Source organism: Thalassophryne amazonica, chromosome 5 (genome assembly GCF_902500255.1).
Source record: "Thalassophryne amazonica chromosome 5, fThaAma1.1, whole genome shotgun sequence".
Classification (NCBI taxonomy): Eukaryota; Metazoa; Chordata; class Actinopteri; order Batrachoidiformes; family Batrachoididae; genus Thalassophryne; species Thalassophryne amazonica.
In genome coordinates this window covers 107,444,028-107,467,369 of record NC_047107.1, presented here as the reverse complement: position 1 = coordinate 107,467,369, position 23,342 = coordinate 107,444,028, and the positions used below count along the sequence as shown (strand labels likewise).

General features: G+C 40.9%; 1 protein-coding gene across 1 annotated transcript in view; it reads left to right on the top strand.

The window, feature by feature from the left end:
* Positions 1-23,231, top strand: part of LOC117511099 (transmembrane protein 150A-like) — a 39,968-nt gene extending 16,737 nt beyond the window's left edge. Inside the window, exons 3-8 of the mRNA XM_034171060.1 lie at positions 3,816-3,863; positions 4,178-4,264; positions 6,498-6,565; positions 16,547-16,674; positions 16,873-17,050; positions 20,065-23,231. Coding sequence (XP_034026951.1) covers positions 3,816-3,863; positions 4,178-4,264; positions 6,498-6,565; positions 16,547-16,674; positions 16,873-17,050; positions 20,065-20,366 — 811 coding nt within the window. The 3' untranslated portion in view covers positions 20,367-23,231. The remainder of the gene's footprint in view (positions 1-3,815; positions 3,864-4,177; positions 4,265-6,497; positions 6,566-16,546; positions 16,675-16,872; positions 17,051-20,064) is intronic.
* Positions 23,232-23,342: the final 111 nt, after the last annotated feature.

Genomic DNA, 23,342 nt, shown 5'->3' with positions numbered 1-23,342 from the left:
TTGGTCCTAGCACAGAACCTTGTGGAACTCCATAATTAACCTTAGTCTGTGAAGAAGATTCCCCATTTACATGAACAAATTGTAATCTATTAGATAAATATGATTCAAACCACCGCAGCGCAGTGCCTTTAATACCTATGGCATGCTCTAATCTCTGTAATAAAATTTTATGGTCAACAGTATTAAAAGCAGCACTGAGGTCCAACAGAACAAGCACAGAGATGAGTCCACTGTCTGAGGCCATAAGAAGATCATTTGTAACCTTCACTAATGCCGTTTCTGTACTATGATGAATTCTAAAACCTGACTGAAACTCTTCAAATAGACCATTCCTCTGCAGATGATCAGTTAGCTGTTTTACAACTACCCTTTCAAGAATTTTTGAGAGAAAAGGAAGGTTGGAGATTGGCCTATAATTAGCTAAGATAGCTGGGTCAAGTGATGGCTTTTTAAGTAATGGTTTAATTACTGCCACCTTAAAAGCCTGTGGTACATAGCCAACTAATAAAGATAGATTGATCATATTTAAGATCGAAGCATTAAATAATGGTAGGGCTTCCTTGAGCAGCCTGGTAGGAATGGGGTCTAATAGACATTTTGATGGTTTGGATGAAGTAACTAATGAAAATAACTCAGACAGAACAATCGGAGAGAAAGAGTCTAACCAAATACCTGCATCACTGAAAGCAGCCAAAGATAACGATACGTCTTTGGGATGGTTATGAGTAATTTTTTCTCTAATAGTTAAAATTTTATTAGCAAAGAAAGTCATGAAGTCATTACTAGTTAAAGTTAAAGGAATACTCGGCTCAATAGAGCTCTGACTCTTTGTCAGCCTGGCTAATCCAACTAAACGAACAGGTAAGATTTAAGATTTTATATTTGCTCCGTGTGTGAATAGTTTTAATTTGAACTAGTCTGTTTGCATGAGGACTGCAGCTTTCAACCAATCAATGGACAGCATCAACGGACGTATTTCGATTTATGAGTAACTTTCAAGAAACGTATGTCAGCAGTCACATAACTTACCTACAGCTTATGGCCTGTGTATCAGACTCGGTCTCACTTTGTCACTCGACCCTTACAGGCATAATGAAATGCAGTTTCTCCAGGTCTTGGTGTAGTTAACTGGAACAATTTAACCTAACCTTTGTAAACTTTTGCAATGTACAATATGTGCACCCCTGTGGCCATAGAATATATATACAAGGCACAGGGTCGGCAGCAGCAGCAGCGTTAGAGTATTAAGAAAGTGACAATGTGCATGTTAGTGCAATGTTCACAGTTTGATGGTGGATGTTGAACTGTTCAACAGTCTGACAGCATTCGGGTAGAAGTTGTTTTTCAGTCTGGACGTTTTTGCCCGGATGCTGCGCAGCCTGCTTCCAGAGGGATGGGGTGTGAGCAGACTGTGTGTAGGGTGGGTGGAGTCTCGGAGGATGCAGGTGGCTTTGTCTGTACATCTGGAGATGTAGATGTCCCCAATGGGTGGTAAGCTGCATCCGATGGTCCCTTGTGCAGACTTCACCACCCGCTGCAGCGCCTTCTTCTCCGCCACCGTGCAGCCACCATACCACACAGGGAGGCAGCAGGACAGGACACTCTCCACAGCTGTAGAAGGCCCTGAGAACATCTGTGTTCAGTCTGGCCCTTCCCAATTTCCTCAAAAAATACAGGCCTTGGTGACAGCCGTGGTGTTGGTGTGCCAGGTGAGAGTGTTGGAGAGGTGGACTCCAAGATACCTGATGGAGGAGATGATCTCCACCACAGCTCCGTTGATGTAGAGGGAGGAGGGGGTGGTGGGGGCTGACCTGCAGAAGTCAACAACTCTCTCCTTGGTCTTCTGGGTGTTGAGGATGAGGTTGTTGTCTCCGCACCACCGTGTCAGGTTCTCCACTTCTCACCTGTACGCTGTCTCATCCCCTTGGCTGATGAGCCTGATCACTGCTGTGTCGTCTGCAAACTTAACAACAAGATTATTCTTGTGCTGGGTTCTGCAGTCGAAGGTCATCAATGTGTACAGCAGTGGACTGAGCACACAACCCTGGGGTGAGCCAGTGTTCAGGATGATGGTGGAGGATGAGGTGGTGTTGATCCTGACACTCTGTGGCCTCCCAGTCAGGAAGTCCAGGATCCAGTTGCACAGTGCTGAGGGGGCTCCTAGTTCAGCCAGCTCAGACACCAGTTTCTGCGGGATGATGGTGTTAAACGCAGAAGTGAAGTCCAGGAATAGCAGCCTCATATAGGAGTCCTTGTTCTCTGTGTGGGAGAGGGCCTGATGCACCACGGTGGAGATGGCATTAGCTGTGGACCGGTTTTGCCTGTACGCGTACTGGTGCTCATCTACAGTCACATCGATGGTCTGCTTCAGGCACCTCATCACCAGCCTCTCAAAGCACTTTGTGGTAATGGGGGTGAGTGCAACTGGCCTGTAGTCATTGATGCAGGATGGTGCAGAGGTCTTTGGCACAGGGATCATCCTTGATGTCTTGAGGCATGGCAGAACTCTGGCTGGGGACAGGGAGATGTTGAATATATTTGCCAGAACCTCAGACAGCTGGTGTGCACAGTCTTTTAGGACCCTCCCTGGTAGTCCGTCAGGGCCCGGGGCCTTTCAGGGGTTGATCCTCTGCAGTATGCAGGACGTATCCGCCATATGTTGGCATACATCAAGTAAGTTTTGTATAAGTTAAGAGGATGTTGAAGCATGCTGATGTATACTGTGATACAGCGAGTACATCAAAAATATTGTGCATACCCAAACTTTTTCGATGTACTCGCTGTATCACAGTATACATCAGCATGCTTCAACATCCTCTTAACTTATACAAAACTTACCTATAACTTATTAGACATACGCCAGCATTTTTAATACAGTCGGCATACGCTGGCTAAATCGTCAAGTTGGGACAGGGGTGTTAGATGTGCACACAGACTCGCAAGGTGTACCACACTGTCCGGTGAATGTTTGTGCAAAATGGAATAAGTAGCACTCTTCCATCAGTGAATCACGTGGGCTGTTGTCAAGAAATGTCTAACAGCAGTTCAAAGGTGACGCACAATCCTGCTTCGTTACTCCTGAAAATCAGGTTTGGTTAAACTTGATTAAACTATCCACAACAAAGCCAAGTCACAGAAAAAAAAAACATGTCTGAAGAGCTTGTTCCTTAACCCTACAGTCAGACAGAGGTAGCTTTGTTGCCAGCTAGTCGAGGCCAAAATAGACAAAAAGTCTGTTTCATGCAAATATTGAGCGACGCAACATGAGGACTGCCACTCCGAGTGAAGACGGCGTGATGTCTGCTGGTTGCTCACTTGAAAAAAACAATCAAAGGTGGTGGAATATACTTCAAAACTGCTAATATTTTTGACTTTTTTCATATATTTTCTAAAGGCTAGTGAGAAATAAAAACTTCTAAGTCTAAAAACACTGTTTTTGTAAGCAGATAACCCATTTAAAGTGATTCACAAGACATCTTACAGAGATGTTAGCATGCTAAGTAGCATTACAAGAATGTCACTGAAAGACGTTGGACTGAAACAAATCAAGCAAACTTTGGAACTGTTACGCAGTCAAGTACAGAGGAAAAACTGTGATGTTGTTAGGTTTTCCCATCCTTTATAATCTGTTATCAACTGTTTTGCACAGTAATGCCACTTAACCTCAAACTGGCCACGCCCCAGTAATGTCCATCAAGTGTCAAACACCGACTGTTTACCGTTCTCATTTGTAGCTAACCTGACCATAGTGCAGTGCTGTAATTTACATTTTCTAATCTTTAATTGTGGTGTTTGTTTCTTTTCTAACGATGCAGATATGCCATGGCTGTGATGAATCATCATGTTTGTCCTGTGGAAAATTGGTGAGTGAATGTTTTTTGATTGTTTGTTGGCTTGTGTGTACCTTTTTTTTGTATCTATAGCTGATCCCAGTCCTTTCATATTATGCCTAATCCTCTACAGACAACTATGGGCTATTTCACTCAAAAACTGTTAAGAATAAACCACAGTATTGATTATTTGATTTAGTCTTAAACACTAAACACTCTGTCATGAGATGGTGTTTCAATTTCTTTTCTTTTCATAGCATCTTTGCTTGAGTTGAGATTGTTGCACAGTAATGAAAATGCTAATGGAGATAATTGGCTGAACTTATGCAACTGTTTCACTGTTGCAGGTCTTACAATGTAACATGCACAGAGGAGCTGCCCAGACCAGGTTTCCCCAAGACTTGCTGCACCCTGCAGGACATTCCCCTCATCAGGTCCTGATCAGCCTGTTCATTTTTACTTTCAGCAGGATTAAGACACCATGTTTGTCAGCGATAGCCCTGAGGCAGGATTTAGCATCTTGTTATGCATTTCTCTGTGCCGAAACTGAATCTCTATCATTTTCAAATTGGCTTTGAAGCATGAATAATTACAGAAGCAGTTTTATTAAAAAGCTCTCGCGAGAATCATGCAGTATGTTGTCTGTGTAGAATTAATGTTTACCTATAGATTTTAAAACTGTGACTCCTGTTTTGGAGTGAGGTAGTTTGTTGGGCTGGGTGTTAATGTAACCAACTATCAGATTTCAAAGACGTTTTGACTGATTTATGAACCTGTCTAGAACTTTCTTCGGACAAATTGGTGTCATCTGTCAAATTTTAACTGCAGTTAAAATTTACATTGTGGTCCACAGCTTTGCACTTAGTGATAGGTAGGTAAAGGGTCATTCCATGTCAATTCAACGAGGGCCTCATGCACTTTGTCTCAGATTTTCTTCAAATTTTAATAAAATATTCCCAGACTATTCAGAACAACAAATCTGAAGTTTGTGGCCTGTAGGCCAAGTCGTTTCTGAGATATGGCCAATTTAGTGTGTATGGAGTCTGCTGTTTTTTAGGCAAAAATTATGGTTGTCATTTCTGGAGCCATGTTCAAGGTAGAATATCTCAGCAAATAATGGTCTTAGAGGCCTGAAATTTTCTGTGGGAGTTGTCATGGACACCCAGACTTGGGCTATAGTCAAACAACAGACATTTAACACTAAACTGTGAAGTTTATGTATGGTCAAACTATGGAAAATATTACATTGACCATTACGAGCATCCATGTTTGAGACACTGAAGCATACCATTACACTCAAAGAAGTCTTTCCATTTCTTGGCTCCTTAATGCCAGCTATACTGGCTATGAAATATGTAAATCTGGCATATCTGTGGTAAACAGTTTATTATGGGAGAAACCTCTGAACTCTGAAGAAAGCATTTTGTGGTCGAATTTTATTAGAAGAAAAATTCATGTGGGCAGTAAATAAAACTCTTCAAACTGATTCCATTTTGAAGGTATTGATATCTACTTTATGTGTTTAGAAATATGGCCTTTATCATATTCCTTCCTGATTAATTTAAGCATCCAATTATGGCTAATTTGTGCATTTGCAAATGTACAGTAGTGTTCAGAATAATAGTAGTGCTATGTGACTAAAAAGATTAATCCAGGTTTTGAATATATTTCTTATTGTTACATGGGGAAACAAGGTACCAGTAGATTCAGTAGATTCTCACAAATCCAACAAGACCAAGCATTCATGATATGCACACTCTTAAGGCTATGAAATTGGGCTATTAGTAAAAAAAAAAAAAAAAAAAAAAAAGTAGAAAAGGGGGTGTTCACAATAATAGTAGTGTGGCATTCAGTCAGTGAGTTCGTCAATTTTGTGAAACAAACAGGTGTGAATCAGGTGTCCCTTTATTTAAGGAAGAAGCCAGCACCTGTTGAACATGCTTTTTTTCTTTGAAAGCTTGAGGAAAATGTTCAAGACATTGTTCAGAAGAACAGCGTAGTTTGATTAAAAAGTTGATTGGAGACAAACATATAAAACATATACGCAGGTGCAAAATATTATAGGCTGTTCATCTACAATGATCTCCAGTGCTTTAAAATGGACAAAAAAAACAGAAGTGTGGAAGAAAACGGAAAACAATCATCAAAATGGATAGAAGAATAACCAGAATGGCAAAGGCTCACCCATTGATCAGCTCCAGGATGATCAAAGACAGTGAACACCCCCTTTTCTACTTTTTTTACTAATAGCCCAATTTTATAGCCTTAAGAATGTGCATATCATGAATGCTTGGTCTTGTTGGATTTGTGAGAATCTACTGGTACCTTGTTTCCCATGTAACAATAAGAAATATACTCAAAACCTGGATTAATCTTTTTAGTCACATGGCACTATTATTATTCTGAACACTACTGTATTTCTAGTGCTGAAATGACAGTTTCATTTTAATTGTGTGCACACACTGCATTTATATGATTCATGGCACACCCCAGAATGCTTGCACATAGATCTGCCAGGGGGATTCCCCAAATCTGAGACAAAGTGCGTGAGGCCCCTCAAATATTTGTTGAATTGACATGGAATGACCCTAAAGCGAGTCTCCCCCCCATTATGTCCATAATACTGAGTGTTGTTTTGTCTTTGTCTGTCCTTGTTCTGCTCTGTAGTAAATGCGGCTCATATCCACCAGAAAGCTGCCTGTTCAGCCTGATCGGTAATGTTGGAGCCTTCATGGGTAAGACTGTCCATTCACAGCCCCCCTGTGCGGTGTTATGCACAAACGATCTGAGCATGTTCATGTGCTTATACGAAAAAGAAATCTGCAGTTTCAGTTCATTTCTGTACCGACAACACTTGAACCAAACCGAATACTTATGATGTGCTCAGCCAGTGAAGACACACAGCACAGAAAAGCGATCACATCCGCAATAATCATCAGGTGTGCATGTGTGGTTTTGTTTTTATTTCCTTATTTATTTATGTTTTGCATGTACATGCACGTTTGTCGTGTGTGCGTGTGTGTTGTACTCTTCAGCAAATGGTACATAACGCCTTTGAAAATGGAATTCTGAGTGCAGTGCAACGTGCCTTTCTGCTCATCAAAAAAGAACAGAAATCATAGTTTTTGGCAGTAGAACTCCTAGAACTTTTAAAGCTAAGTTTGTAACCACCATGGCGGTTCACAAGCAAAGTAGGCTTGTGACATTAAAGTAGGCTCATCACATCATACATTCATTTGCCATATACAATGTGGAAGGGCTTGGATCAGTATGTTGATCAGCCTGTCCCTCTCATATCTGATAAATGAATGCTGTCCTTATCTGACCCGGTATTGATATCGGATTGGGACCATCGGTGACTAATCAACTCGTGTTCTCACTCGCTTGCACGCTTACAGTCAATTCAAGTTAAGTTATGATTAACTTAAGTCAATTCAATCAATCAACTTTTTTCTTATATAGCGCCAAATCACAACAAACAGTTGCCCCAAGGCGCTCCATATTGTAAGGCAAGGCCATACAATAATTATGAAAAACCCCAACGGTCAAAACGACCCCCTATGAGCAAGCACTTGGCAACAGTGGGAAGGAAAAACTCCCTTTTAACAGGAAGAAACCTCCAGCAGAACCAGGCTCAGGGAGGGGCAGTCTTCTGCTGAGACTGGTTGGGGCTGAGGGAAAAAAACCAGGAAAAAGACATGCCGTGAAGGGGGGCAGAGATCGATCACTAATGATTAAATGCAGAGTGATGCATACGGAGCAAAAAGAGAAAGAAACAGTGCATCATGGGAACCCCCCCACAATCTACGTCTAAAGCAGCATAACCAAGGGATGGTCCAGGGTCACCCGATCCAGCCCTAACTATAAGCCTTAGCGAAAAGGAAAGTTTTAAGCCTAATCTTAAAAGTAGAGAGGGTATCTGTCTCCCTGATCTGAATTGGGAGCTGGTTCCACAGGAGAGGAGCCTGAAAGCTGAAGGCTCTGCCTCCCATTCTACTCTTACAAACCCTAGGAACTACAAGTAAGCCCGCAGTCTGAGAGCGAAGCGCTCTAATGGGGTAATATGGTACTACGAGGTCCCTGAGATAAGATGGGACCTGATTATTCAAAACCTTATAAGTAAGAAGAAGAATTTTAAATTCTATTCTAGAATTAACAGGAAGCCAATGAAGAGAGGCCAACACGGGTGAGATATGCTCTCTCCTGCTAGTCCCCGTCAGTACTCGAGCTGCAGCATTCTGAACCAACTGAAGGCTTTTTAGGGAACTTTTAGGACAACCTGATAATAATGAATTACAATAGTCCAGCCTAGAGGAAATAAATGCATGAATTAGTTTTTCAGCATCACTCTGAGACAAGACCTTTCTGATTTTAGAGATATTACGTAAATGCAAAAAGGCAGTCCTACATATTTGTTTAATATGCGCTTTGAATGACATATCCTGATCAAAAATGACTCCAAGATTTCTCACAGTATTACTAGAGATCAGGGAAATGCCATCCAGAGTAACGATCTGGTTAGACACCATGCTTCTAAGATTTGTGGGGCCAAGTACAATAACTTCAGTTTTATCTGAGTTTAAAAGCAGGAAATTAGAGGTCATCCATGTCTTTATGTCTGTAAGACAATCCTGCAGTTTAGCTAATTGGTGTGTATCCTCTGGCTTCATGGATAGATAAAGCTGGGTATCATCTGCGTAACAATGAAAATTTAAGCAATACCGTCTAATAATACTGCCTAAGGGAAGCATGTATAAAGTGAATAAAATTGGTCCTAGCACAGAACCTTGTGGAACTCCATAGTTAACTTTAATCTGTGAAGAAGATTCCCCATTTACATGAACAAACTGTAATCTATTAGACAAATATGATTCAAACCACCGCAGCGCAGTGCCTTTAATACCTATGACATGCTCTAATCTCTGTAATAAAATTTATGGTCACAGTATCAAAAGCAGCACTGAGGTCCAACAGAACAAGCACAGAGATAAGTCCACTGTCCGAAGCCATAGAAGATCATTTGTAACCTTCACTAATGCTGTTTCTGTACTATGATGAATTCTAAAACCTGACTGAAACTCTTCAAATAGACCATTCCTCTGCAGGTGATCAGTTAACTGTTTTACAACTACCCTCTCAAGAATCTTTGAGAGAAAAGGAAGGTTGGAAATTGGCCTATAATTAGCTAAGATAGCTGGGTCAAGTGATGGCTTTTTAAGTAATGGTTTAATTACTGCCACCTTAAAGGCCTGTGGTACATAACCAACTAACAAAGATAGATTGATCATATTTAAGATTGAAGCATTAAATAATGGTAGGACTTCCTTGAGCAGCCTGGCAGGAATGGGGTCCAATAAACATGCCGATGGTTTGGACGAAGCAACCAATGAAAATAACTCAGACAGAACAACCGGAGAGAAAGAGTCTAACTAAATACCGGCATCACTGAAAGCAGCCAAAGATAACGATACATCTTTGGGATGGTTATGAGTAATTTTTTCTCTAATAGTCAAAATTTTGTTAGCAAAGAAAGTCATGAAGTCATTACTAGTTAAAGTTAATGGAATACTCAGCTCAATAGAGCTCTGACTCTTTGTCAGCCTAGCTACAGTGCTGAAAAGAAACCTGAGGTTATTCTTATTTTCTTCAATTAGTGATGAGTAGAAAGATGTCCTAGCTTTACGGAGGGCTTTTTTATAGAGCAACAAACTCTTTTTCCAGGCTAAGTGAAGATCTTCTAAGTTAGTGAGACGCCATTTCCTCTCCAACTTACGGGTTATCTGCTTTAAGCTACGAGTTTGTGAGTTATACCACGGAGTCAGACACTTCTGATTTAAAGCTCTCTTTTTCAGAGGAGCTACAGCATCCAAAGTTGTCTTCAAAGAGGATGTAAAACTATTGACGAGATACTCTAACTCCCTTACAGAGTTTAGGTAGCTACTCTGCTCTGTGTTGGTATATGACATTAGAGAACATAACGAAGGAATCATATCCTTAAACCTAGTTACAGCGCTTTCTGAAAGACTTCTAGTGTAATGAAACTTATTCCCCACTGCAGGGTAGTCCATCAGGGTAAATGTAAATGTTATTAAAAAATGATCAGACAGAAGGGAGTTTTCAGGGAATACTGTTAAATCTTCTATTTCCATACCATAAGTCAGAACAAGATCTAAGATATGATTAAAGTGGTGGGTGGACTCATTTACTTTTTGAGCAAAGCCGATAGAGTCTAATAATAGATTAAATGCAGTGTTGAGGCTGTCATTCTCAGCATCTGTGTGGATATTAAAATCGCCCACTATATTTATCTTATCTGAGCTAAGCACTAAGTCAGACAAAAGGTCTGAAAATTCACAGAGAAACTCACAGTAACGACCAGGTGGACGATAGATAATAACAAATAAAACTGGTTTTTGCGACTTCCAATTTGGATGGACAAGACTAAGAGACAAGCTTTCAAATGAATTAAAGCTCTGTCTAGGTTTTTGATTAATTAATAAGCTGGAATGGAAGATTGCTGCTAATCCTCCGCCACGGCCCGTGCTACGAGCATTCTGACAGTTAGTGTGACTCGGGGGTGTTGACTCATTTAAACTAACATATTCATCCTGCTGTAACCAGGTTTCTGTTAGGCAGAATAAATCAATACGTTGATCAATTATTATATCATTTACCAACAGGGACTTAGAAGAGAGAGACCTAATGTTTAATAGACCACATTTAACTGTTTTAGTCTGTGGTGCAATTGAAGGTGCTATATTATTTTTTCTTTTTGAATTTTTATGCTTAAATAGATTTTTGCTGGTTATTGGTGGTCTGGGAGCAGGCACCGTCTCTACGGGGATGGGGTAATGAGGGGATGGCAGGGGGAGAGAAGCTGCAGAGAGGTGTATAAGACCACAGCTCTGCCTCCTGGTCCCAACGCTGGACAGTCACAGTTTGGAGGATCCAAGAAAATTGGCCAGATTTCTAGAAATGAGAACTGCTCCATCTAAAGTGGGATGGATGCCGTCTCTCCTAACAAGACCAGGTTTTCCACAGAAGCTTTGCTAATTATCAATGAAGCCCACCTCATTTTTTGGACACCACTCAGACAGCCAGCAATTCAAGGAGAACATGCGGCTAAACATGTCACTCCCGTCCGATTGGGGAGGGGCCCAGAGAAAACAACAGAGTCCGACATTGTTTTTGCAAAGTTACACACCGATTTAATGTTAATTTTAGTGACCTCCGATTGGCGTAACCGAGTGTCATTACTGCCGACGTGAATTACAATCTTACCAAATTTACGCTTAGCCTTAGCCAGCAATTTCAAATGTCCTTCGATGTCGCCTGCTCTGGCCCCCGGAAGACAATTGACAATGGTTGCTGGTGTCGCTAACTTCACATTTCTCAAAACAGAGTCGCCAATAACCAGAGTTTGATCCTCGGCGAGTGTACCGTCGAGTGGGGAAAACGGTTAGAGATGTGAACGGGTTGACGGTGTACACGGGGCTTCTGTTTAGGGCTACGCTTCCTCCTCACAGTCACCCAGTCAGCCTGCTTTCCCGACTGCCCGGGATCTGCCAGAGGGAAACTAACGGCGGCTAAGCTACCTTGGTCCGCACCGACTACAGGGGCCTGGCTAGCTGTAGAATTTTCCACGGTGCGGAGCCGAGTCTCCAATTCGCCCAGCCTGGCCTCCAAAGCTACGAATAAGCTGCACTTATTACAAGTACCGTTACTGCTAAAGGAGGCCGAGGAATAACTAAACATTTCACACCCAGAGCAGAAAAGTGCGGGAGAGACGGGAGAAGCCGCCATGCTAAATCGGCTAAGAGCTAGTAGCTATGCAACCTAGCGGATTCCTAAAAACACACAAAGTGAATAATGTGTAAATAATTTAAAGGTGATTCAGCAGAAGGAGTGCCCCAATCAAGGCACCAAACAGGCCATGAAGCAGCACAGGCAACGCACGACAACAGTGCTAAAAGAGAAAAAAAAAATAAAAATAAATAAATAAAAAACGAAAGCGTTAGCAAGCTAGTTAGCTTGCCAACGCTGATGAAAGTTAGCAGATAAAAGTGCTCCGTCGCGATGTTTCGACCGTTAGAGGTCTTCCTTAGGCGTTGGAGCACAGTAAAAAAGTAAAAAAAAAAAAAAAAGTAAAAAAGTCTTGAAAAAGACTGTTAATTCAAGTCCAAAGCAGCAGGTAGCAGTCTCAGTGTAAACAGTCCCAATTAAAGTTACCAATTTGCCAAAGCTGTATGTCTTTGGAGGAGGGAGGAATTCTGAGTACCCGGAGGGAAACACAGGGAGAACATGCAAATTCCACATAGAAAGGACCAGGTCGAAAGCGATTTCAGGACCATCTCGCTGTGAGGCAACAGTGTTAACCACAAAGCCATCATGTTGCCATAAGTATACTTCTGGTTATGTGTATTTTTTCCTATTTATGTCTGTGTTCTATAAATTACTTAAATTACCCATCCATGTACCAAACTCTTTAACATTGATTATCTTATAGTGCATAGTCTAAAATCATTTTTTTTTTTAAGGTATTTTGACAGGGATGTACATCTCTCCCTTAAAAGCGATCAGATGCGTGTGCTGTGACCCCGCTAAGGAACAGTTTTATTATGGATACATTTCACAGTACTTTGTTTAATGTTGGCATTGCTTTTTGCATGAATAAGCCAAAAGTGGTATTAGTTACCTTCTAATTGATATCTCATAGAAAAAAATTCAGGGACCTTATTCAGGTTTTTGTTTCAGTGCCGGAGCATCATGATTCTGCCTCTGCTCACCTTTTGTTCACCACTGGGCACAACACCACAAGAATAAATAAAATAAAATGCAGGAAAACATAAAATAACTTTCCTGTCCTGAACCGGTATGACAGTATTAACAAATTGTGAACTGACCATAAAGTTCCAACAGTCATTCAAGAGCCAGACACTGACTTTTGAACTTTTACAAGATTTTGAAGATGCAGAAGTAGCAAGCGAAACTAACTTAAATCAACAGACTAATAACATTTAAAAATCAACCCACTGCTAGTTCCTGGTACATTTAGAATAACTCAGGGGGTCAGTGTATTGATGTAGCCATAAGTATTACTTTTAAAGTTAATTTTCAATTCGTATCAGTTCTCAAACTCTTTGATTAATTGACAGTAAATTTATACCCCCTCATGCTCACCCATGACCAACAACTTATATATACAAACTGGAGCACTACACTCGTAGAGCGCAAAACTCTGCCAACACTAGTTTCCAGCTCCACAAAATATTACCTTGGAAAAAAATTTCAAGGTCACAGTCCTGTTAGAAGTGGCTTTTCATTTCAAATAGAGTGATTGAGACATGTTTGATTAAGATATAATGTAAAATATACATTATATATTTGTGTACCCCGCCTCGCGCTCTGTTACTGCTGGGATAGGCTCCAGCCCCCCCCCCCCAACCCTTAATTGGAGTAAGCGGTTGAAGGTGTGTGTGTGTGTAAGATATATATTAAATGGGGTTTTCAATGTTAAATCTAAATGGCCACATAATCTGTAATGTGGATCAGATCCAGATTAAACTTTGTCAGTCAGTAAAGGATACCGTTCTACATAAAGCTCTCAAATATGAAAGAAATTTGATCTTTTTTGACAGAGGTTCAATGGTAATGATAGGGTTTTTTTTATTATTATTTCTTTCTTTGACCTATGACCGTGAAAATTGAGTCACTTTTTGCCTATCAGGATATGAGTCTTCAGTAAAAATTTCATAACAATATAGGAAAAATTGTGGGCTCCAGGCTGTTCACAAACAAACAGACAGACAAACAAACATTACCTCCTCCAACTTTATTGCCGAAGGTAAAAATATTTAATTGCATGTTCAGAGGTTGACCAGTTTCTTAATTCAAGCATTTAATCAAAAAGGTTTACTAAAATCAATATACAGTACATGTAAGCAAGTTGTATAGCAGATGATGGTGGTGGTGTCATTTTATGACCTTGTTCCTTCATCTCTAGTTTCTGTTTGAAGTAGTGATGCACACTTGCAGACTCATACATCCACTATACTAGCAAATGTAACTTTGGTCGATGAGCAACTTTCTGTTGAAGCACACTGACATCACAGTTTTGTTTATGGTGTCCTGTAATATTCTTCTGTACTCTTTAAGGAGATGTGTGGATATAAAGCTGTTTTTAGCCAGAAGGTTTGGAGTGCTTCTCTTGAGTCCAAAATGGAAATAAAACATGGGTTTAAAGCCGTCTTAAAGTAAATTGAGATGAAATGGAATATAAAAAGCAGCTCTGCTCTGTCGCTGCAGCACTATCAAACGCAGAAGGAAATTGAATTTGTAGTTTGCATGTATTCATTTTGTTGAAATTTGCTTTATAGTGGATGTTGGTCACACGTGCCAGCTGCTTGCTGTCTGGAGACACGGAGTAGCTTTAAATAGCCTGGGCTCTATAATCAATAATGAATGTGATCTTCCCCTGTCTTCTCCCCTGCATGCATCCTCCTTGACCTTCCTGCTTAACTCCCCCACCGGTCTTAACTCACTTCTGACTCATCCCCTCTACTCTTGTGGTTCTCTCGCTCCGACATTCATGTCACCTCTCCACATCCTGCTTCATTTCCGTGTCCTCATTATCTCCTTTCTTATTTGTGTTTTTATGTTTTACTGCTCATGACTTTTTTTCTCCTTTCTTGCTCATTTTCTCTGACTAAATGAGCGGTCTGGAGTCTTTTCTTGAGGCTTATTTGTCAGTCTTTGAAATGCTAAAATTTTTGTTGAATATTTCTGCTTTAGTTCTGATTGCACAGCGCTCACATAATTGGTCTGTAATTTCAATCAGATATACTTTATTTTCCTCTCAGGGACATTTTTCTTAGGCAAAAAGTACTACAGCAGCCACAGAGTGATACACAGTGATAGAGACAACACAAAACAGTTAAGAGTAAAATATAATACCTACCCCAAAACAGCTTAGAAAGATTAATAAACATGAATGTAAAAAAACAGTAATCCTAATACAACAACCTGTGTGCAGAAGTGTAAAAATAAATAAATAAAAATGCAATAATAAGCGGGTGAGCCTTTGAAGGAGCATCTTTTTCCTTATTTAGTCGTGTGATGGACGTTGTGATGAAGCTGATTAGTTTTGCACTTGCTTCAATCATAAACAAGAAAGTCTGTTGCCATATTTCCGCTTCAACTATTTCAGCTTCAGCCCCTGACTGACAAAAGTTTTTGAATTGCTTTCTTTCTCCAGTTGGACATTTTAGTTTGTGTCTTCTTATAAGGCCCCCGTAACACAGGACGGTGGCAGTTGTGAGTCTGTCATGCGGTTTAAAACTGCCTGATTCACAGAGGTGACACGAAGATGGCTTTCTGTGTAACCGCCTCAGCGGCCTTTGTGCGGTGGTGTTGTCTTGCATAGAGTTTGTGTGCTACAAATGACGTCACATGTTCACAGAGATCTGCTGCTTTTTTGACATATATGCGGGATTTTGAGCGATTTATAGTCATATTTCCTCACTGTGCGTGCGTACTCACGGAGAGAGCAGACAAAATGAGCTAAATATTAAATGGCTTTCACACATCAGTTTAGCTTGTGGGCGTGTGCGCATGCTTTTTTACCGCCATTCATTGGCTAAATCTGCAGAAATGTTATGTCATTGAATTATTATTAAAACATTCCACAGAAGCTGTTTTCATGCAGGTGCTGTCAAGCACACGGCAGTGGGGAAAAAAAATCCCACGCACATGAATGCATCATCCAAACTTTATGCTACAGGTTGTCATCTTAGCAATAATTGGGTGCAGATTATTTGTCCAGCATGACATGCTTTCAGTGACAGTTGACCTGTGTGCCCGTTTGTGCTGAATTGACGCCGGAGCTTTCAGAAGCCCAGAATGAACCGTCAGCCACAGGAAAAGTATAAGACATATCTCTCCACCTGATCTTCGCTCAACACGCACATAACTTTCTGATGACATCCACGGACATCAGCTGACAAGGAACCCGCTTTGTGCTTTATGACAGCGCTTTATTCATAAAAATCAGAGTACACAACCCCGATCATTGCGTGCCCATTGGCTGTAATACTAAAATGATATTGCTCTTTCTTTTTTTCCCCCCCGAGTTCATGTCCAAACTCACATCACTCCGGTTATGTGTCAGTGATCTCTTGTTTTTGCCATGGCCATTGTGCACCCGTCTGGCGGTCCTGGGATGGTCTGTGAGGTGGTCTTCCGGGCTTGGCGACTCTTCTGCAGAAATTGGGTGTAGCTTCACACTTCACGGCGAACATTGCAATCATGGCGGTTTGTGAGAGGACCTTGTCAGATCCTAGCAGTAGGTGAGCGCCTCTTTGGTGTTATGTGGTGTTTGATGCAATTTCATGACCACACAAAGGCCGCTAGACAGACTCTGTCCCTGTGTAAAGGGGGTTTTAATAGCTCTTCTTCTTTCGTTCTCGGATATTTGTACTCTTCCAGTTGGCCCTCGGTTATATATAGTAACATTTGTACCCTCAACGCTCCTATGTCGGGCTTGGGCCACACCCTTGAAAGTGGGCGTGTCTGACCATAAAGTTTCCAAAAAGGTACAGTTTGGTCTATCTATGAGTGAATGTTCTGGGGTAAAAACGGCAAAATTGGTGACAAAGGTCAGTTTCGGTTTGTACAGGGGTCTGTGTGTGTGTGTGTTTTCTCATGTTTGCCTCCTGCAGTGGTGATGGTGTGCCTTCTGCGCTACGCCCAGGTGATAGAACACAGCCACAGATGTTGGGTCAACACCGGCGCCCTGGTCTCTGGCTGCACTAATGCCGTGGGTCTGGTCATGGTGGGAAACTTCCAGGTAGTTCATCTGCAGCTCAGATGCTTGTTTTGACTTCTAGCTCCTTCTGGCTAATAACACTCTGTGAAAGTGGGATTTCTTTTGGCATTGGGATGTTTCTGTTTTTCTTTACTTCTAAGAACACTAGCTAACTTAGCAGCGTCTCCTCTCTGGCTCCGTGATGTGATTCAGATTGTGTGAGCTCTTTCCGTCTGGCAGGTCGACCACGCCAAGTCTCTGCACTATGTGGGTGCCGGTGTGGCATTTCCAGCTGGGCTGCTGTTTGTCTGCCTGCAGTGTGTGCTCACGTACCGCGTGGCTGTGACCGCTCTTGACTACTGGATGGCCCATTTCCGGGTGGCGCTGGCTCTGGGGGCCATGGTCTCCCTCGTCCTCAGTATCCTTTTCTATAAAAACTGTCATCTTTTCTGATTCTACTCCTGTAAAACAGCTCGGACATATGGAAAGAAAGTTGTACTTGACACATTTGCTGTATTTTCTAAAACGTGCAGTGGCAGGAGATTAAAAAAAAAAAAATCCATCAAGCCTCAAGTGTTCCATTGAGTCGTCCTGAAAGCGACTCCTTACAAAATTTGCGAAGAACTGAAATGCTTACATTTTCAGTCTCCGAGTGCTGCAGTTGTGTCAGCAGGTGCGTAAAGTCTGAACCAGGCTAAACCATGTAGAGTCATTCCATGTTAGTTCCAGCCAGAACACCTCAAATTTGTCTGAATTCAGATTCAATGTTCAGATCTTGTTCTCCATAGAAAAGAGCTGATGCAGCCCGCATGCCTCTGCTTGCCTTCAGCCAAAACAAGCAGCTCAACACCTGGTACCACCAAAGCAAGATTTCAGGATCAACTCACAGAGCAAAAAACCTGTAAAGATCCTTTGAGAAACAGCAGTACCAACCCTGATACTGATAGCCTTTAGGAATGGGGACATCCCTGACATTTGTATTTTAGTGTTCATTTCCTCTTGATAATTCAGTACAGGCCTAAACCTGGTCTGCAATGAGGTCCATTTTGCCTCTGCACACCTCAGTGGAATTGAAGTGAAACATTCACAGTGTGCTTGTGCTGTACACTTTTTAGTTTTATTAAACGCTGTATTAACTAGGTCAGAGGTATAGCCCTTTTTTGTGCTCAGTCCCTCTATTTTCATAGGCTCTAAGTAATTGGACAAAATAAATGCAAATTTGGAATTTTACAATGTTCATGTGATGAAAATGTGCACAATTCAGTGTTAAATGAGAGCGCAATTGAATTTTCTTTTATAGCAGTTCAATGAAAGCAGGATTTCTGATGTGTCTCCTTTGTCAAAGTTGAATACAGCAATCAGTCCCTTGATTGCTTATGTTTTAATGACTAAGATTGTGAAAAAGAGAAATTGCACTTTAACTGGTTGAGTCTTTATTCAGAACAGTGATTAAAGTAGACTGTAATTGCAATAATGTGTTGTATAGTTGCAAAGAAAGTGTGGACTTAGACATTGAAAAATAGTGCAACTCCAAATCAGAAAATATTGACTGCAGGAAATGTACGTTTAAAAAAAAAAAGAAGCAATAATTCTTACATTTACATTAACTTCAGTTAAATTACAGATGGGATGAATTGAAAATATTTCATTTTTTTCTGGTAAACATTATTTCATTTATTAACCCATCCATTCATGCATTTAAGGCCTGCAAGACATTCTTTTAAAAAGCTGGAATACTGAAGCACTTACCACGTTGTAATGTCATTCCTTCTCAAAACACTTAAAATGTGTTTCGGCATTGTTGATACCAAGCAATGAAGCATTTCAGGTGTTATTTTGTTCTATTCTTTCTGCAAATACGTTACGTGTGCAACAGTATAAGATCATCATTGTTGCATTTTTCATTTCAAAACACTGCGCACATTCTCTTTTGAGTGAGTGATAAGTATTCACAGCCTTTGTTATCAAGCTCAAAATTGAGCTCAGGTGCATCCTGTTTCCACTGATGATCCTTGAGATGTTTCTGCAGCTTGATTGGAGTCCACCTGGGATAAATTCAGTTGATTGGACTTGGAAAGACACAGGCCTGTCTACATATAAGGTCCCACAGTTGTGCATGTCAGAGCACAAACCAAGCATGAAGTCAAAGGAATTGTCTGTAGACCTCCGAGACAGGATTGTCTTACGGCATAAATCTGGGGAAGGGTACAGAAACATTTTTGCTGCTTTGAAGGTCCCATTGAGCGCAGTGGCCTCCATCATCTGTAAATGAAAGAAGTTCAGATCCACCACGACTCTTCCTAGAGCTGGCTGCCCATCTAAACTGAGTGATCAGGGAGAAGGGAGGAGACCAAGAACCCGATGGTCACTCTGTCAGACCTCCAGGACAATCATCTCTGCAGCAATCCACCAATCAGGCCTGTGTGGTAGAGTGGCCAGAAGGAAGCAACTCCTCAGTAAAAGGCACATGGCAGCCTCTCTCTCGAGTTTGGTAAAAGGCACCTGAAAGACTTTCAGACCATGAAAAACAAAATTCTCTGGTCTGATGAGACAAAGATTGAAGTCTTTGGTGAATCCAGGCTTCATGTTTGGAGGAAACCAGGCACCATCCGTACAGTGAAGCGTGGTGGCAGCATCATACTGTGGGGATATTTTTTTTTTTTTTTTAGCAGCAGGAACTGGGAGACTAGTCAGGATTGAGGGAAAGATGAATGCAGCAATGTACAGAGACATCCTGGATGAGAATCTGCTCCACAGCGCTCTTGACCTCAGACTGTGGCGACGATTCATCTTTCAGCAGGACATTGACCCTAAGCACACAGCCAAGATATCAAAGGAGTGGGTTCAGGACAACTCTGTGAATGTCCTTGAGTTGCCCAGCCAGAAACCAGAATTACTTTAAATATCTCTGGAGAGATCTGAAAATGGCTGTGCACCAACACTCTCCATCCAACCTGATGGAGGCTGTAATTTCTGTCAAAGGTGCATCAACAAAGTATTGAGCAAAGTGTATGAATACTTATGTGCATGTGATTTCTTAGTTTATTTTTAGTAAATTTGGAAAAAAAAAAACTTTCACCTCATTATGGTTTGTTGAGTAGAATTTTAAGGAAAATATGAATTTACTCCATTATGGAATAAGGCTGTTGCATAAACCGTGGAGAAAGTGAAGTGCCATGAATACTTCCAGATGCACAGTATTTTAAAAAAATTTTTGGTTAACTTGACCGGCTAGAACATGAAATATCTTCATACTGTCTGCAGTGACATTGGTGTCAAAGTAAATGCAAGAATCTCTGGATTTTTAAAAATCTGCATTTTCCTTGTCGTCTCAACTTTTTTTGATTTGAGGTTACAGTTGTGTATGTAAACTTGTGGCCTGAGCTTTTGGCATGTAAATCATTCATTTTCCTTAACCTGCCCCCTTCCCAGGTGGCATCTTCTTCATTCATGAGAGCTTCATCCTGCAGCATGCTGCAGCCATCTGTGAGTGGGTTTTCACTGTGGACATCCTGGTCTTCTACGGCACCTTCACCTATGAGTTTGGCACCGTCACAAGCGAGACCATGATGGCCGGCCTGCAGCAGAGTCACCATCACGGCTCGGGGATCATCATGGGCTCCAGAGCCCGCTCCGCAGCCCTCGGTGGGGCCACAAAGGGCCTCAAGTCTCCCGGGGGAAGCAGCACATCCACACATCTCAACTGCACCCCAGAGAGCATAGCCATGTTGTAGCTCCGCAGCGCCTAGGTCTGACCGCAGAGATGCTTCAGCAGCTGCCAGGAGAAAGACGAGGCAGCATGAGGATATCTATATACATGTTTGAAGAATGGAGCCAAAACATGTTCATACTGTAAAACCCCGATAATCCGTCCAGTTCTGCACGGCAGCGCTGGGCTGAGCGCTGCAATGACGAATGTTTGATCGCTGATCAATCAGATCTGCAACTGAGTTGTTCCCTTCATATTTTTGAGTGCCTCTAAGGCTTTTTAAAAATGTCTATCTTTGTTGGCTCTGTCACAGGATTTGCTTTTCTCTCCTTCCTCCTCAGTATTCAGACTGTCCTGTGGCAAACGTGGTCAATCTTCTGTTTCTGCTCCCTTTTATCTGCGCACCACTTTGAGTGAGAATCAGCAGGTATGACTAAACTTCAAGTTTATTTTAAGCAACAAAAAAAAAAATTTTTTTTTTTAATGTATGAGATTTTGTTCCGGTACGTGACTGTTACTTTTTTTTTTTATTCATGTGTCAAATTGACAAATCTCATGAACACAAGTTCTCTTGACACTTTTTTTTTTTGGTTGCACAGTTTCTGCTCTATGTGGAATCAACCCCTGTACACCGGTGATTTGAATGCATTTTAAGTTATATTATGAACTGTCTTTGCGTACTGTTAACGTTTTTCTTGCTAGAATGAGTTTGCTATGTGAGTGTAGGACATAACGGCCTGTGCTGGACCTTCTACTTAATTTCTGTCTGGTGCAGTTTCATCAGCTGCAGCTGGGTTCATATTCATTTGGATATTGGCAAAGTTTTCTTTAAGTAGAAAATTGGTTATCTTTAATATCTGAATTTGGTGGAAATTCACAAAACCAACAGCGTTTTGTCTGTCTACTTTTTTTTTTTAATGAGCCAGTTAATTGGACCATCTGATGATGAGGTGTTTCCATGTGCAGGTGTGTTTTATTCCCCATCAGCATTTCACCAATGTGCCAGTATAAAAACATCTATACCAGTGTTGGTTATGGCCCTCTGGTGGTTTCTGAAGGCACTGCAGGTGGAGGGAAGCTCTCACTAAAAACAAATCTTTTAACACAACATATAAAAACTTAAATTTTAATATGTCGGTCAAAATATTTATAAAAGATTTGTGTAGGCCACAGCAAATTTTCGGATTTTGAAGTGGGCCTTAAGTGTTATTACGTTTGGGGAAAGGCTGGTCTTGTTTTCTTTCTCCTGTTGCAGGTCCCTTAGAGTTAAGCAAAATTTAAGAAGTGGAAAGCATATAAAGTGTCTAAAACAGGCTGTAAGTAACATTACTTAGAGAAGAGAAAACAAAGCCACTGGAGACTTTAACAACATGCAAATAGCTCACATAACCAAAACTGTCAGTGTCCAAATACGTATATGAACCTAAGTGAAAGTGGCGAGTGTGAGCAAAGCCTCTCCAGTGTGGAGATTTAGGTTTTCATGTGTATTGAAGCTACCTAGGCTCACTGATAAGCGGGTCACTGAAGGTCAAAGTATAGTTTTCATGAGCCGTATGTATGTTGAAATCGTTTTTCTGGGTGCAGTTTTGATTCCGTGTTGTACCTTGAAGAGTAGAGTTCTGAGAGGTTTCTTTAAATATTCAATGATGTGAGTAATGGCGTAACTGTTCAAAGGTGTGTGTGTGAGAACGATAAACCTTAAGTTGCCATCATGCCACCACATACAGCGGCCTTCAATGTCAAACTATATTTTTAATACTTTGTTGCCAATTTTTTAAACCACAGGTCAACATCTGACTGCATCAAGGCTCTAAGCTTAAACAAAAGCTGCATGCCACTACCTATAAAATGGTATTCCCAGTTTGGAATATGCTCAGATTTTACATTATTCTTGTTATCTTCTGTAACCACTAGTTATGTTTACCCTTTGAGTGACATCACACACCATCATAGATACCAGCAATAGATTTTTTTATTTTTTTTTAAAGGTCACATCGCCTACCTCGATTTTCTCTTGTGGGTTTGATGATCTTTCTTCATTGAAGTTGTGTTGAACGTGACGGCAGCTCAACATTTTAACAAACCGTGTCAATCCGCAGACTCGTCTGTTAACACGTTACATCACACACGGAACTGTGTCGGGGTGATGTTTGAAGAACTGTGTTTGCTTTACCAGACTTTTTTGTGCAGACCAAGCTCATCACCTGTAAAGTGTGTGTTCAGCATTCTGGACTCTCTGACAAGATTTGTTGTGTTCTGCTCCTGTTGCCAAAACATAGGATCTGAGATGAGGGTTAGATGTTTACCCATTCCATAAGAGAATCTCATGCATCTTATTTTTAAGCCTTATCCCTCATACTGTGCCAGAAGTGTTCAAACATGCATTTTTTTGTTCTTTAAAAAAAAGGACAAAAAAAAAAGTAGTTCATGCACGTCTCCCCCCATTCTGTAACCACATCACACAACTTACAGGCAGCTTCCAGTAGCCCAAACATCAGGGCCTGATTTAGTCTGGAGCAACATTACACCAAAACATCAGAATCTATAAGGGTGCTTTTTATTTTTCTCCATTTCAAGAAGTGGCTACACGTGCATCTGTTCATTACACAAACACAATCTTACAAAAAGCTGTCTGATCCTGCAAACTGCAACAGACATATCTAATGTAAAAAAAAAAAAAGAAAAAAAAAAACTTTTCTTATGTATGACAAACTACATATAAAGATGTATTTTATTGTAATGGAGGAAATCTGTGGAATCTCTCAAAACAAGTCAATGCGATGATACTGTTTGTTTTTTATAAATTCTGTAAATATGTATGATCTATCAATTCGGTATTTTCTTTTGCCAGAGATTTATATTCAAATATAAAATAAATTATTCGCAAATAGTGTGGGCTGTTATTTTTATGCACATAAATGACAAAGTACTGCATTAATACACAGGTGTACAGTTACCAACATGATGCTGTTTAAAACAAGGAAATGTTAGACAGGACCTG